Source organism: Stegodyphus dumicola, chromosome 9 (genome assembly GCF_044657685.1).
Source record: "Stegodyphus dumicola isolate Sdum_Otavi_A_Nest chromosome 9, ASM4465768v1".
Taxonomy (NCBI): domain Eukaryota; kingdom Metazoa; phylum Arthropoda; class Arachnida; order Araneae; family Eresidae; genus Stegodyphus; species Stegodyphus dumicola.
The window spans coordinates 144,935,155-144,952,893 of NC_140776.1; the positions used below are offsets into that span (position 1 = coordinate 144,935,155).

Genomic DNA, 17,739 nt, shown 5'->3' on the forward strand with positions numbered 1-17,739 from the left:
GCAGAGTGGTCATGGTTGAAAGTTTTTATCAGAGTATCACCAGCAGTCTTTCGAACACCTGCGTCACTTTGAAAGCCATCTGCACCCATGACATGATGCTAGGGAGCAGTATTAAATTTCATAGCTAAACTTCTTGTTTCATTATTCTGCATCAAGTGAAGTCATCAAAATGTTTCTTAAGGGCCATTTTGTGACCTGTACAGAAGGAAACATGCTGAAAATCTGTTAAAATTGTACTCATTGTTGGAAATTGGAAGATAAACCAGCTTGCTGCTGAGATATATAATTATGAAAATTGCTATATGCTGTTTTGTTTAATTTTAAATTGTAACTTTAAAGAGTAATAATTTTACTTAAATTTTGCATGCTGGTATAGATATGTAGCATGAATATTTATTATAGATTTATTGCAATGTGTTGTCACAGAAATCAGCAAATAAAAAAGGAATTTTTAAATTCCTGTGCTCATTAAATAGGAAATATTTAGATTTGAAAATTTAATAAAACAAATGCTTTTGTAACTTAATTATTTTAAAATTAATTTGTCTTTTATATTTTTTCATGATAGATTCCTCCTCCCTTTTTACTATTTTGCTGTTACAAAGTTGGCAGGAATCGTTTTTCTTTTAGATTTCAGACCTTGCAATTCAGAAGTTTAGAAGGACTTGAAGGCAAGATAGACTTACAATTCAAAAAAAAAAAAAAGCGGCGAAATGAAAAATTTTTTCTTGGTATTAACATGTATTGGATGTGTTTTATAGGAAATTTGTGATGAATTTCTTATCTTTAGAAGAATTTTTAAAAGAACAGTGAAAATAAAATTATCTGAAATTTTCTCCTTTTGATCCCAGAAATCTTTTTATTTACATGTTTATCTCCCCTTTATTTTCTTATCTTTCAACTGAACAAACATTAAAGCAAGCAAAGAAATTGACAATTAAAAAAAAAAAACTAATTCATCTTATATTTCTATATGCACCATAGACACTTCGGTGCTTGCCCTAGATTCTGAACTTTTGCTATTCCTAAATTTTACTGCTCGGTGCTTGATCTAATTCTACAAATTCTGGCACCATCTGTGACCTTATTTCATATTTATTCACAATACTCATATTATTAAAGAAATAAAATTAACAGTTTCTTCTACACATTCTAAGTAAAAATTTTTTAGAACAGCAAAAATCTTTAATTAAATCTGAAAATTCTAAAATGAAGAGGGAACTCATTGAAGAAGAAATTGATTTGATAAAAGAGAGAAAATTGGTCTTTATAAATACCTAAAATATCTGGAAAATTTTCAAATTAAAAAGATGCATAAATATTTTGTTAGTTGTTGCAAATTATAAATGTTTTATATCCATTAATGTGTAATTATACCAATATCTGTAGAATCAAAATCATAAATTATAATTGCTGTAAAATGGTCTTAATGCTTTTTTAATGGATATTTTTAGAAATAAAAAATATAATTCTAACCATGTAAAGCTGTTATAACTAAGGATATCTAACATGTAATTTAATTATTTATAAGTAATGGCTGTCACCCTTAGAAGTTATCTCTGCATGTTAAGGTGAGTTACTGTTCCTTAATCCTTATTGTGAATGCAAGATCCAACACAAGACGTTATTTCTTACTGTTAATGAGACTTAATACAACATAACTTTCTCCTCTGATGCTTCAGCTGCTTATTGGAACTTTATTTTAAATACTGTATATTAACTGGGTTAGAACTCCATGAAGCTATGACCCTAACTGGGTCAGACAAAGCGCAACTAACTTTCAACACTTGCCAGTCATACCAAAGTCAGGTATTTACATCTGTTTTGACCAATGGCTCTAAATAAGCAATCATGGTGGCAGCAGCCAAGCTTCTGTTATGAGTCATGCTGATTATTATTTTGATTCTCATGCATAAACCTTTGGACTGAGCGAATACATGACGAAATGAGGCATAATAGAAAGAATCAATAAGTTAGTAAAATTCAAATAAAGTAAGTAATCTTCTTTAAAATATATGGGACTATTGTAAATGTAAAATATAAATGTTGCTTGAAATTTTATAATTTAATGCTAATTTCCTGAAAAAATTTATTAAGTTGATTTTATTCTTGAATTTGTTTTATAATTAAGTTAAATATTAGATTATGTTCGATAATAATGCATCCTACTTACAGATTTTATTTTATTCTTAGAAATCACAAAAGTGAAGTTAGGATGTAGATAAAAATCTTTAAAAGTACTTAATTTCCATGCACAGAAATGTGTATGAACCCTGATTCAATCTAAATGGAATACAAATATTCCTTCACATATATACGGATACGAATATTCCTTTTTTAACAAAATTACATTTTAGTCATGTTTTCAGAATTGCTTATGATAAAGTTACTATTCTTATTAATCTAAACAAAATATTGTTGTCTTTTGTAGTCTCTAGACCATCCTGGATGATATTTTGGTTAGTAAAGCCTAATTAGTTAGTAAAGTCTTGGATATAAATTCCAGATGAGACATAGATCTTGGTAGCTTTAGTGCTTTTTTATCATGTCTTTCGCAACCTTTTTTGCATCACGGCATACTTGACAAACATAATTTGATAACATACTGCAGAAGAGCATTTTTTCGCTAATTTGATTACTTTCTTGTATTTCATATTAGGAATTTATTTAATAAGATCTTTCTTTTAAATATTTTTGCATTGTAATACATAAACATTCCAGCCTGACATTTGTTCTTATGCAGTCATAACACATCACTCAATAAGTCTCCAGTCTGGTGCATATATGGCAATACTGTTGACAGACACGTATGATTTCTGGATAGTAGCATCCTTCAAACAATACATGTCAAAATTCCATGATATTCTGTTAATTAGCTTATGGGTTACAGTGGTTTTAGTGAACCTAGTTTTGTAATTTATTAAACAATGGATAAAAAAATTTGTGCATTGATTAAACATTGTTTTTTGATGGGGGAAAATACTGAAGCCAAACAATAGCTTGATAAGTGTTTTGAAGACTGTAGCAGGGAAATCAACTGCTGACTGGCATGCTGAATTTAAATGCGGTCATACAAATACCAATGATGCTGAACGCTCTGGTTGCCCAAAATTGGCAGTTATTCCAGAAAACATAAAAGTCTACAAAATACCTTCGAAACACTGTAAAGTGAAATTGCATGAGATAGCTGACACCGTGAAGATATTGGAAAGTAGTGTGTTTACAATTTTACACAAAAATTTGAACATGCTTTTGAAGTGGGTGCTGCATTTGCTCACACCGGACCAAAAACAACACATCAAGAGCAAGCACTGTTTGGAGCTGTTCAAGCATGATAAAAAGGTTTTGTGTCATATGTGACAATAAATGAAACATGCATTCATAACTACACACCTAAATCAAAAGGATGATCAGATGAGTGGATAGCATTTCCTGAAATTCATCCAAAGTGATTAAAAACTTAAAAATCAGCTATGGCATCCATAGTTTGGGATGCGCATGATATTTTGTTCATTGACTATTTGACAAATATTAAACTATCATTAGTGAATATTACATGATTTATTGGATCGACTGAGTGTAGAAATTATGAAAAAACAGCATCACATGCAAAAGAAAAAAGTGCTGTTTCACAAAGACAATGCCCCATGTTCTTTGATAAAAATTATGGTTAAATTTAATGATTTACGCTTCAGATTGCTTCCCCACCCACCGTGCTCTCCAGATATGGCCCCCAGCGAATACTGCCTTTTTGCAGACATCAAAAATGTGCTCCAGGGAAAGAAATTTGGCTCAAATGAAGAAGTGATTGCTGAAACCAAGGTGTATTTTGAGAGCAGTTGAATCATTCTACAAAAAAGGCATCGAAAAGTTGAGCATGGGAATGAATGTATCACTCTAGAAGGAGAGTATATTGAGGAATAAAGTCAAATTTCTACCCAAACAAACAAACAAAAAAAAAAAAAAAAAAAAAAACTTAAATGTTACAGATTTTAAATTACGTCTAAAGGGATTTTTTTTTAACATTTTGTGTGTGACTTTTATTTCTTAAATATCATGTTCTATGTGCTCAAACTATAAAATTCAGTTCAACAGCAATATCGCAAATTAATTTTAAAATGAGCATATCTTTAGAATTTCTAATACAGAGTCTTGTGCGCTGGAGATAAAAATGCCCCCCCCCCGGTACAGTTTTGCTATTGCTCACTTTGAAATCATTTAGTTTTTTAATCAGAAATTCGTTGAATTTTACAAAATCTGAAATTGATAATAAAACAAATTTCAAATTAGGGTTTCCACATGCCCATATTCTATGGAAGATTATGTTGATGGCTCTAGGTACTGTTGTTTTATCACAATGCGAAAAACATACATACATTTATGAAGATTCTTCATTATTTAATTTCTTTAAATATAAGACAGGGTGATAATATATGGTGGCAATGATTTGAAAAGTGATACAGCCTTTTAAAGTTTTCAACGCAAAATGCTAAAGCGAAATTAATAGTCCTTCAGGGCAAATTGCTTCTTTGGACCAAAAATAAATAAATAAATATTCGTAGCTAGACAGGAGACTGATTATATTAGAGTGATGCATTAAGTATGAAACAAATTCATTGATCATTTTCAAGATTTCCTTTCCAACCGTTTGTTTCTGAAGTTATTTGCATAATAAACAATGCCCTTTCTTCATCATATTTTTCATCAGAAATGTCGACAAGTGAAATTAGTTGAGAGCACTTGCTATCTTCTGTTGATTCATCACCTTCAGGGGAAATTTCTAAAATCCACAAATTTTCTGGATTTCTCTTTTTTATTTTTATTTTTTTTTATGCTAACTGGCATGTCTTTAATGTATCTACTGGTCATATTCTTTGCAAACTGTAGTTTTTAGTTTCTTTTAATTCATCAGTTGCAAGCATAGTTTTAACAATTTCCACACATGCCAGCAGAATGTTGATTCAGCAATTCTGTGAGAATTTTTGGCTTTAGCTATCAATTTCATATCTTTGTATCTTGTTTCTGAAGCATGATTAGATATTTTGGCTTAACTCATGAAAGAACTGTGCATATGAATTTGCAGACATTAAATACAATACAGAGTCTTGTGCACTGGAGATAAAAATGCCCCCCCCCCCCGGTACAGTTTTGCTATTGCTCACTTTGAAATCATTTAGTTTTTTAATCAGAAATTTGTTGAATTTTACAAAATCTGAAATCGATAATAAAACAAATTTCAAATTAGGGTTTCCACATGCCCATATTCTATGGAAGATTATGTTGATGGCTCTGGGTACTGTTGTTTTATCACAATGCGAAAAACATACATACATTTATGAAGATGCTTCATTATTTAATTTCTTTAAATATAAGACAGGGTGATAATATATGGTGGCAATGATTTGAAAAGTGATACAGCCTTTTAAAGTTTTCAACGCAAAATGCTAAAGCGAAATTAATAGTCCTTCAGGGCAAATTGCTTCTTTGGACCAAAAATAAATAAATAAATATCCGTAGCTAGACAGGAGACTGATTATATTAGAGTGATGCATTAAGTATGAAACAAATTCATTGATCATTTTCAAGATTTCCTTTCCAACTGTTTGTTTCTGAAGTTATTTGCATAATAAACAATGCCCTTTCTTAATCATATTTTTCATCAGAAATGTCGACAAGTGAAATTAGTTGAGAGCACTTGCTATCTTCTGTTGATTCATCACCTTCAGGGGAAATTTCTAAAATTCACAAATTTTCTGGATTTCTCTTTTTTATTTTTATTTTTTTATGCTAACTGGCATGTCTTTAATGTATCTACTGGTCATATTCTTTGCAAACTGTAGTTTTTCAGTTTCTTTTAATTCATCAGTTGCAAGCACAGTTTTAACAATTTCCACACATGCCAGCAGAATGTTGATTCAGCAATTCTGTGAGAATTTTTGGCTTTAGCTATCAATTTCATATCTTTGTATCTTGTTTCTGAAGCATGATTAGATATTTTGGCTTAACTCATGAATGTACATTCACTGATCTTATTTATATTATTTTCTATTTTATTTTTATATTATTTTTATGTTCTCTTTGATTTGTTTTTGCAAAGTTTGCATTATTTATCTTTTTTATAATCTTCTATGTTTATTTCAACTTTACTTTGCTTTCGATTTCATAATGACAATTTCCAATGTTTAATTTCTACAAATAATATAGTACTCAAATACATAAAGATGATAGTGTCGGGGACGATTACTCGAGTTTTACAAGATTTCTCTACAGTAATTGATTTTTACTCCAAATTGAATTGACTAAAATGCTTCATGAGAATCAATTCTTTGAGTAACAACTATTCGCGGAAATACTTGGCCTGACTAGAATTGCCGGTTTGGCTTTAATTTATAACTCGAGTAAAGACGAAACACTTTCATATTTACGTATTTCTATCAATTATTGATCATTGAACGGGAGTTGGTTTGTTCCCCTTGAAAAGTCAACTAATTTCCGATCAATGACAATAATTACATGTTTTAATTTTTACTTTTGCAATTGTAATATTATTCTTCGTGATGATTTAACTCCAGTCCCCGTTAAAACATTATTAACATTTTGCTTTCAAATTACTTCAAAACATCTTTCAAAATATAACTTACCAGTATGGATGCACACTTTTAAAATATTTCTACTTTAATTAAACTTAGGAGATAATATAATCAATTAATCAATACGGTTTAGGAAATAAATTATTATTAATTAACTTTGCAGCAATTGCGCAAGTAATAATAACTTGTATTCGCACTAAATGGATTTAAGTTCATACAACATTATATATATATATATATATATATAACTTTTCCATGTATATGAAACACTGAGGCAGAGTATGATTGAAGTACATGAAGCCAAATTTCAGATAATCCTTTTTATATTCAGTGATTATGTTGCATGTAAATATTTTATTTGTTACATTTTTTAGACTCATATATTTAATATGTAATTAATAACGTTTCTTTTTTATTATTTATCCATTTTTGTGAGTAACTGAAAATTAAATTCAAAAGAATCAAAATATATGCAGAATACAGAAATAAACAAGCCACTGAATATGAAAAGATATAAACCATATGAAACTAAAAATTACTACCTTATAACTGAGTATATCAAATGGGCATTACAATTAGGGCATGCAAAACTGTATTGAAAAAACACCTATCAAAATGAAACTATATGTATAGGATACTTAAGCTGTACAAATTACATATTAATAATTTTATATAATATTTATTCATAATATGAGTCTGTTATCCAAATTGTATAACTCTTTATAACAGATAACTTCTGATTCTGAAGAAAATATGTTTTAAGAAATGGTTAACTATATATATATATATATATAAATAAAAAAAAAAAAAAAAAAAAGCCTCTACAGTATTTCGTATACATTTCTGCACATGGAAATGAATTACTTTTAAGGACCATTAATGAAAAAAAATTAAGGACCTATCAGCAAATGGGGGCAAAATAAATTCAATCGACTTATGTCTGAATTCCGTTTTTGTAATAACTAAGAATAAAATTGATCCGTCGGTAATCCGGACTCATCGGGACTTTGGTGATTCCGGATTATAGATCATCAATTTAAATCTGGATGGCATGCAGAAATTATACAATTAAAAATATGAAACCGTAATTTATGAAATAAAGAGCAATTATGATCTAATGAGTATCAAATTTTACCAAAAAAAAGCTTATTATTTATTTGTTTACTTTATTAAACATTTCTTTCAAAGCGCGCATGCGCATTCTTAACGCACATGTGTAAAGCATACAAAAAAAAAAAAAAAAAGTTTGTGGCTTTGAGGTCTGGATTATAGATCATTCCGGATTATGGACTTTGTACTGTTGTAAGATTCTCGCTAGTGTAATTCTTCATTACTGAAGAAAGTGACGAATCTTAAGAACTACTTAGCAAATAATCGCTTAAGTTCGTGTAACAAGAAGTAAGGGTAACTAACCTTTTATTATTTCAATAAGATTTAACAAAACTCCATCTTGGAGTGTACAATAAAAGCCGACACTTGGGCTTGAACTTAAGAGACTAAGAAATAAACTAAAACTAAGATTAACTAAAGAAATATAGCCGAAGCTATCAAGAATTTAATCGAGTTGACCCCTTAACTCTATTTGAGTACAAAGCTTATCAAGTGCCTGAGTATGGCCGAGTGTAATAACAGTTTTGAGAGAGAGAGTAGCCAAAAGGCAGACGTGCGCAAATTAGAAACTCTGATTCTCTCTAACTCTGCAAGTAGACTTCGCGGTTTAAATAGCGCTCCTTCTCATTAAGTATTCAGAATGATTCCAAAGCTACATTCTGGCTGGAAGTAGTAAGTTGAAGTTAAGAATTTGACAGGAAAGGAACTTAAAATTTAACTGTTAATACAATTAACATAATCCTTACACTGTATAAAACAAATTTAAGAATAAAATCCACTTTATAAAATTTATCAGGTAGCATTAAATATTTTACATGTATAATAGTTGGACATAGTTTGAAGGAAGATTAGGGACATTTTATTTACGTTTTACTAACAGTTAGCTTTATGTTGATTTTTTTCTTTTGTCTCATTTTGCCATGGTACTTAGTCTACACATTTAGCAAATAGCAGGTAGACTTTATGTCAAATGGCATAGGTTAAAATGAGAAATGAAATCGTAATCAGCATGATTCGTAACAGAAGATTGGCTGTTGCCAGTGCTGCTGCTTGCCTAGATCTCTTGATCAGAACAAACCTGAAAGCCTGATGTAGTTTTAAGGTTATCAAGTTTTGAAAGTTAGTTGTGCTCCATCTGTTTGACGCAGTTAGTGTTATTAGCTTCATGTAGAGTTCCTGGCACTGTAACCTAATTAATATATTTTAAGGTTTCAATAAGCCACTAATACACCAGAGGTGATAAATTGTTTTGTATTATCTTAAGTCTCACTAGATGCAAAGAATAATTTTTACACTTTTGTGATGTATCTTGTGATCACAGTAAGGATTAATGAAAGGCAATAACTTGCTTTAATATGCAGAGATAACTTTTAAAGGTGAGTGGTTAGTTACAAATAATTAAATTAAGTAGTTAAATACCCTCAATTGTTATAGATTTACATGACCACTATTAATTTAATTTTTTTTAAATATTTGTTAAAAGGACACTATTAAAATCACAATCTAATAACATTTCACAGTTTAAAATGCATATAATTTTAAATTGTCAGTTTTACATCAATGTCATAACATCGATTCTTAAGCGTTATTAGGGTAATTCCCATTAAAAGCTACAAAACATTTATCTTTTGTGTAACAGCAACACATAACAAAATATGTATGCATCTTTTTAATTTGAAGCCTTCCCAGACATTTTGGCTTAATCTATATAAATTTTCTTCTCTTTAAACATCTTTCTTAACAATTAAAAATCTGTTTCAATATACAAACCAATGTTTCCACTAGTTTCTGTGTGCTTTACCTCCTAATTTGCCAGTCTCTTAACAGTGTACGTAACAAGGTTTTACTTGATCTGGTAAAAGTTAAATAGTCCAAAACCTCTTATAGACATGAAGCAAATTATCGCTGTCTGAAAGTAACTACATAAAGTCACATAAAGGTTTAAATGAACCTTTTATTTAAAAAGAACTTAGAACATACAGGTACGTTCCTACATTGACAAAATCAACTACAGCTTGTAGTGATGCAATTAAACAGGAACAGTCAAATTAAAACTAAAAATGTGGACTAGTAGTCACTTAAGACTACACAATTTAATTTTAATCTAAGCTGACTCGGTAACTCTATTATCGTAACAAATTCAAATGTTAGCTGGAATTATATGCAAAGATGAATAATTACAAATTATCAGAGCTGGCAGAAACTAATGCAACATCCAAGTGGAGGGCAAAAGCACTGTCTTTCAGTCCTAAAACCTCTGTTTAAAAACTGTCTGATTTGCATTATTGTGAGGAATTGGAAAGGAGAACTTATAATAAAGGCTAAAATTATAAACAAATGGTTAATTTGCATAATAATTAGGGCTGGTTTCAGGGCCAATGAAGCAGAATTTTTAGAATTTAGTGACACGCCGAGCAACAAAATCTAGAAATGGTAAAACTTTTAGAATTTAGGACAAGGCAGTGGGAGCAGAATTCAGGATCCACAGAGATTGCATGAGGTGGGAAAATGGCTTGTGTCAGCTCTGTGTATGATCCATTGAAACATATAAGGTGAATCTTTTAACTTGTCAGTTTTCAATTTCTTTATTAATAGAAAAATTCTTTTTTATAAATGCCTGTCCATGCAAAAAGATTAGAAACATTTTTGATGTTTTCCATACTTATGTCTAGTAAAAAGTTGAGAAAATAAAGAGAAGATAAACATGTTAAGAAAAAGACTTCTAGTACCAGAATTGCAAACATTGTTTTCATTGTCCTTCCAAAAATTCCCAAAAATGTAAGAAATTCTTCACAAACTTTCTGTTAAATACATCCATTATGTGTTAATACAATGAAGACATTTTCATTTTGTTAATTTTTTTCTGGAGCCTTCTAGAATTGTCAGTCTGTAAATCTTAACTTCAAATCCTTCTAAACTTTCCAAGTTGCAACGTGTAAAATACTAAAGAAAAATTAGCCCTACCAATTCTGCAAGAGAAAAAAGGCTAGAAATATTTTGGAAAATAAATAAATAAATCAGCGGAAAAAGTATAAAACTAATTTTATATAGAAAACTGTTACATATTCTGAAACAATTACATGACAAAAATTCTTACCATGAAAAATTTTAAAGGAAGAAATTTTTAATTACTTATATAGCTATTTTGCTTTTGCTATGAATTGTTTTGTAAACTGTGCTTTATAGCATTTATTACCTTGTTTATTTTTCAGATTCAAAATATTATATAATAATTCACGAAAGTGGAAAGTAATGCCACTTTATAATATAACAGCAAAAGAAAATTAAAATGTTTTATTTAGTGTTATTCCTTAAATGTAATTTAAATATATTACCATTATTTTAGTTAAATTTATCAATGTTATAATGTTTCAAAAAAAAATCGTCAAAAAATTCTCAGATCACCAAATTAAAAATTTTCTTTGGAAATTAATCTTAAAATTGCCAAATTTAGAGACGTTTAATAAAAGAATTCACATCCCCCAAAGCAGAAAGTTGTTTAAATGCTCTTCATTAGGGGGGGAAAAATTAAATAATTTTGAAATGCTTATGTTTGACTCCTTGCTCAGAAACTCCAGTATTACATTAGGAACAAATTATAATCCATTCAAAAGATAATCATATTTGTCAGTGGATTGTCAAAAATATTCCTCCATAGTGGTAATTTATACTCAAAACAGCAGTCGTAAAAACAAGACAAATTTCATGTGATTTCAAGTTAAGGACCTTCTGCCAATTCTGGCCGAAATTAAGGACTAAAAATCGATTCCCCCCCCCCAAAAAAAAAACCTAAGGACTTTTAAGGGTCATACGAACCCTGTAATAGAAAAATACACTTTGATCAGCAAAAAAAAAAAAAAAATTCAGCCTATGTTTTACAGATTTTTAAAGCAAAGATTCAGAAAGGATATAATAAGACATTTCTGCTGAGATATTTTACACAGTTAACTGCATTCAAATGATGTTCAGTTACAACACTGAACATACTTGAATGCAGTTCATACAAAAAACAACTGATACTCCCATGCCAACAGATGAGTTAGAACGAAAACAGAATAATGGTCTTCTGAATCATAAATACAAAATGTGAAGAAATAATAGAAATAGCATCTGTGACATTCTTGGAGGTCACTTTCACACATGCATAGTTAGAAAAAAGCAATAAAATAAAAGGGAAAAAAATGTAATGTAGCCTTCCCGTACAGTCACCCCATAATCAGCAGGGTGCAGTTACATTTTTTGCAGCATACTTCTAGCCTTTTCTCTGCACATTGGCTGGTTTTCATGAGCTGGGTACATTTAAAAGCTATCTTGAAATGTTTATGATATGGAGGTATGTGTATGGAAGTGTTAGATTTCATCCTCTGGGGATATTCTCAATCAAAATAGAATAATCTTTCATGTCTTTAGAATCTAAAGAATTATGGATCCCATTATCTATGAACACTGAAAAAAATTCTATTCCATGAACCATACAATATTTTCATTTGTAGCCCATTCTTGGAATGTTATAAAAAATAGAATTGTTTGGTTTAATATTATTATTAAAGGTGGGATACTCTTAATTCTAATTGCTTAAAATTATAAAATATGCTATAAATTTTAATATTCTGAAATTATCATTGTTTGATTAACTGCATGCTTTCTATTTATTTTTCACATAGTATTTATTTGTTTTAACAGATTCTCAAGATCAGAATGTCCTGAAAGGAAATCCTTGGTTACTTTGTGATGACAATAAGCACAAACTAGAAATCACATCTCTCTGCTCACAATCAATATGTGTTAATAGCTTGGATTTAAGTGGTTCTATTTTAATATGGGGATCAGATAATGAAGCACTGTATATATTGAATGATATAGCAGTATGAATCTGTAATTTTCTTCTTGTTTGTCTTCCAAATTGATTGTTGATTTTAATTCTCAGCGCAGTTTTGGTGCTGGTATAACTTGAAGAAATGTTTCACACACTGCCAGTTCTTAATCACATAATGAGCATCTGTATATTTTCCATTCAATCATTGAATGTTTCATTCCAAATTTTTCAATGTATTATATTGTATTTTAAACATCCTTTTGAAAAGTTTATGCGACAAATAAATAGCCATTTTTTTAAATGTGCCTTCTTTTGTACTTTATATCACTAGCATATAATATACATTACAAATTATCTGTTAATTTATTGGCATGCATTAGCAAAGATTTCGGGCATTTCTCACTAATTTTCAGCAACAACTGACAGTTTGACCACTAAATTTTTATCAGAGTCAATGTGATTTTCACAGATCTTGCTCTTAAAATGTGCCCTTGGGAGGGGGAATTGAATGTTTGAAGTGGTTAGCCAGTTAACTGTGGCGCCCTCATTTAAGAGAGCGCACCGTTTTGTGTCGCCAGAATTGAGCCATGACGAGTATATTCGTTAATCGCAGAGTAAGTTGTGCTGGTAAGATATTGCATGAAAAAGATGGGTTTATTTTATAAAATTGAAAATTTTATTACTAATATTTATTTGGTTAACATAAGCATATATTGCATACATATTAAACTAAAAACACAATAAATTAAATATTATACATATAAAAGTAAGCATTTAAATTCCTGCTGTGGAGTGATATTTAGCGATACAGGATACTATACACAATGGGACTTTGCAAATCGAACACCAGTAATATGATTCCTTTCTAATCTTACGTTTGTAGCAATGCGAACTACTTCACATAAGTTCCCCCCCCCCCAATGCTCCGAGTATATAATTCGGAACACGTAATTGACTTGTATTAGGTCTAAATGGCCGAGTTTATGTTGATTTATTTCTTTCAATTCGATATGACGCAAAAGCGTCTTCAATAAATTTGAGCAAAAAGTTGATATGTGATAATGTTCCATTATTTTTTTTATATGATATGAATGCATTCAGACACATAATATCTAAGAAATGGAGAATATCTTTTTGTCGTACCTTTTGAGTCGTTTTCTTGCTGTGGAGTACGCTATCATAATTAATTGCTCATAACCACTCCACCCATTTTTTTTATTATAATCAATCACTAGCTCCGGTTTCTTTGTTATTATTTTACTTTTCTCTGTTTCTATTACGTTGCTTCCACTGCTTTATACGCATGACAAGTATACTCGTCAATACACAAAATCGTGCCGCTTCTCCACGACAAGTATACTCGTCAATCACAGTTAACTGGTTAAGCAACAAGTCCACTCTGATCCATCGAGGGCCGTAATTAGCATCAAGGTAAATTCTCGCACTAATGCTGATGTGAGCAATACTTTCATGTGCAAAAAGCTAGAACAACATTAGAAAGAAATTCAACAAGATATTTTGTAGAAAGATGCTCTATGTTCAGTCATTCAAGCAACTAAGCAAAATGTATAATCCTACTAGGTAGTTGCCAGGTCAAGCCTAATATTAAAGTAGAATCATTTCTATTAGACATGGAACTCATGCCATGCATATTATCATGTGCCTAAAAGTGATAGTAGTGAGTGTCAAATGTACCCAAACATGCAAATGTGACTTCAGTAAATAAAATGTGCAAAGGAAAGTCAGGATTTGCTGTAATATGCTTAAGTGCCTAAAGGCAAATTTTAAATGCAGGGTATAATGGTCTGGATCCAATGCCTACAGTCTTTGCAAATTATATGAATGCATTCTTCCTCATTTTAACCCGTCCATCTTGTTAGCTGGCTTACACCCAATCACTCTTACTTGTAACAGATTATACTCAAGTGCAGCTTCTTCCATTGCAAGTGTTTTAACTTCCACTGCCCACATCACACCTGCAAACATGAAACAATCCACTCTTGCATAAATGCTGGTAGATTTGCTGATTTGGCAGCAGTCTGCTTGGAAATTATTTTCTGTGTGTCCTTTGAGTAGTTGCTCGTCCATCATTTCAATGCTTCACACACACTTTCATTACAAAATCTACTTCATTCAGTCCCCTATACCTGCCTTTACATTTTTACTAAATATTTTAGAATCACCTTGCATATGCAGGTATAGTGATGTGACTGTTTATGAAAAAGAAAGAGAAAAAAATATATATATGGTGTATAACATTGAAATAAATTGCATAGTTCTTTTAGAAAAAAGATATTTTTGAATTGCAATCAACTTAATTGGTTGATGCTAAACAGAGTAGAATTTAATAGCAGAATGTTTGATGTATTATTGATGCTTATTTTTATGTCATTATGAATAGCAATATTTTTATATACCTCTAGCAGCTTCACTGCCAGCCTTCGTCTGGCTTTTAAATGTACCGGGAAAATGGCTGAAGGGAACACCAAATGTTAAATTTAAAAACTGCATAGAATTTTACTCTGCAGAACAACTTTATAAAAAAAAGTTATCATGTATAACAAAATTACAATGAAATAAGCAATATCCCTTAATACAAATATCAATTATCCTAATAAATAAATTAACTAACTTCCCTTTGCAAAATCGTAAGAACACAAATGGGATAAAGGAGGTTAAGAACTTTGTTTCTAAAAAAATCACTCAAAACTTTTCAATATCTTAACAGTGAAATGAGCAATAAATAACATAAAAGAATGCAAAAAGCAAAAAATTCTGAAAAGCAAAGTATAATTAATGATATTTTATCTTATATATTCAAGAGGTTAGGTTATTTAATTACGGCAAAGCCTCGAGGGCTATCTGCCTAAGGGGGAGGGATGCCTTCGCGGAGGACTTTCTAAGGGAACTGGATCATATAGACGTTACACATGGGGAAAACCACAAAAAACTCATGCAGCCAGCCAGTTCGCGGGATTCGAACCTCAGACCGAACTACCAGTGTTTAGCGACTTTACCGCTCAGCCGCTGGTGGGCTATATTTTCAAGAGAAAAAAATTAAAATGAAATAAGCTATATCCCTTAATACAAATATTAATTATTCTGATAAAAAATTAACCAACTTTCCATTGAAGGAAAAAAATCATGCAAAACTTTTCAATATCTTACAAACAGTGAAATAAGCAAAAGATAACATGAAAGCAACTCGTAAAATTCTGCGCAGAATTTTACTCTGCAGAACAAACTTTAACAAAAAAAATCAATAAAAATGTATTTATATATATATACATATAAATGACAATGAAATATGCCAATCTCTTAAAAACAGTTACATAAGAAATACGATGAAAAAATGTTGCCAAACCCAGATTTCTAAAAGAATGAAACTATTCAAAAAAAAATTTCATCAAAAATCTATCAACAACGATAAGACGGGAAAATTGTTGAGAAGTTTAACGTGTCCAAAAATCAAAGAGAAATAAACTGTACATTTTTAAAAATAAACTTTTTTAGAAAAAATCCCGTTGAAAAGGTGTTAAACTCCCTTTGTTAAATAAGTTTGTGTATAATCGATTTATTGAAACATGAAATTTATTTTAAGTTCGTAAAAGAGCTAAGTGCCTACGTTTCGTGACGATGTGAAAATGGAGTGTGTAGAGTAAAATCTATAGCCCATTATGTGTCAAAATGACGCAATTTCGTCACAAAACATAAAAAAAAGTCTATTTCGAATTTCGAAAAAATCGCTTTGAGGTTCACTGGCTCTTGTATAGGTGTGCGTATGTACCAAATTTCGTAGCCGTGGGTCTATTAGCTTACGCGCAGTGCGAACAAGACATACACACACAGACAGACTCTTTATTTTATTATATGTAGAGATGGGTATTGTTGATCTTGCATAATGACTTGTTGTAACGTTTTGATTTGTACCCCCACATTTGTCATGTAGATCCATAAAATTAATATTTCATAGATATTCTCTAAAGACAGAATGTAAGGTTCAAGAATTGCGAAGTAACCATTAGGCAAAGCCTGCTTAAAAAATGTGGAACGCTTCACGATTTTGCGTATGAAACTTGATAAACTTGAAAATAAGCTTGATAAAATGAATTTTAAAAGTTGGTTTATTGTCAAATGTAATGTCTAGATCAGGGATTCTCAACCTTATTCTTACATCAACCACTTTTAAAAGAATGGTTTTCTTCATGAACCCCTTTACATTTTTTTCTACAATATGCAGCACACATTATAATCATTATGCAAATAATTGCACATGAATAACTTAAGAATATGAAAAAAAAAATTTGGGAGGAAAAAAAAGCAGTTTATTGGATTTATGTTTTATTATTTTTATTTTACAAACATTAGTTTTTCAGAAACAATATTGCAGATTCTAACTGTACAAAAATTCGATTTTAATTAACGCAGTAGCTATGCTTGATGTTGATAAATTCTTTTGATATTTGGCATAAAACATTGTAACGTAATTCTTAAATCAAAATAAAAATTCAAAAATATTCTTTTTTTTTTTTTTTTTTTTTCCATAGTAAATTATTGACTTGACAAAAGCCCAATTCCACTGTATAAGAAAAGGGGAAAATCAATAACATTGGTTTGGTAAAAACTTTTATTTTGGAATATTCCTCTCAGATGACTTTTAAGTTCCATAACTTAGCTATCCATGTGTTTTGAATAAGATATGCTTCAACAGCAAGATCAAATAAAATACAGTTCAGGGATTCTATGAGCCATGCTGCCAAATTCAAATTTCCAGCCTCTTGGAAGTGAACATTAAAAACTTTCTAAATTTTGCAAATGGCTTATATACAGTAACCAACACAAATACCAAAGAAAGTTGTGCATTCTTTGTATTTTTTTAGGAGTTGTATTCTGGCATTTTCCTTGTGTTGTACGTATTACATAAAAATGTTTTTAAAATATATTAAATATTTATGCACTTTTTCTTGTATTTTATATGATTTCTTCCTTACCATATGAGCTATTTTATATCATAAAATAATTATCGATTTTGTTGATTACGCTGGTGCATATCCAGTTATTGACTCCTTGATCGTCATTGAGTTCTTTTAAAATTGCATCGACTCCCAGGAGGGTTGATAGCGACCCTATTGGGAACTCTGATCTGGATCTTCAACTTCAGTAGCCCAATATTTATTTTATTTTTTTTTTTTTAAATTGAAGAGATAGGTACGGAAGATTGCA

At 30.3% G+C, this 17,739-nt stretch overlaps 1 protein-coding gene across 2 annotated transcripts in view; it reads left to right on the plus strand.

The window, feature by feature from the left end:
* Nup43 (nucleoporin 43) overlaps window positions 1-12,817 on the plus strand; it is a 43,332-nt gene extending 30,515 nt beyond the window's left edge. Inside the window, exon 7 of one of the 2 annotated variants that reach the window (XM_035354413.2) lies at window positions 569-793. In XM_035354413.2, the coding sequence (XP_035210304.1) occupies window positions 569-630 (62 nt within the window). In that variant the 3' untranslated portion in view covers window positions 631-793. Of the gene's footprint in view, window positions 1-568; window positions 794-12,383 lie in introns of those variants that run through there. The other variant, XM_035354412.2, reaches the window with a different exon arrangement.
* The last annotated feature ends 4,922 nt before the right edge of the window (window positions 12,818-17,739 follow it).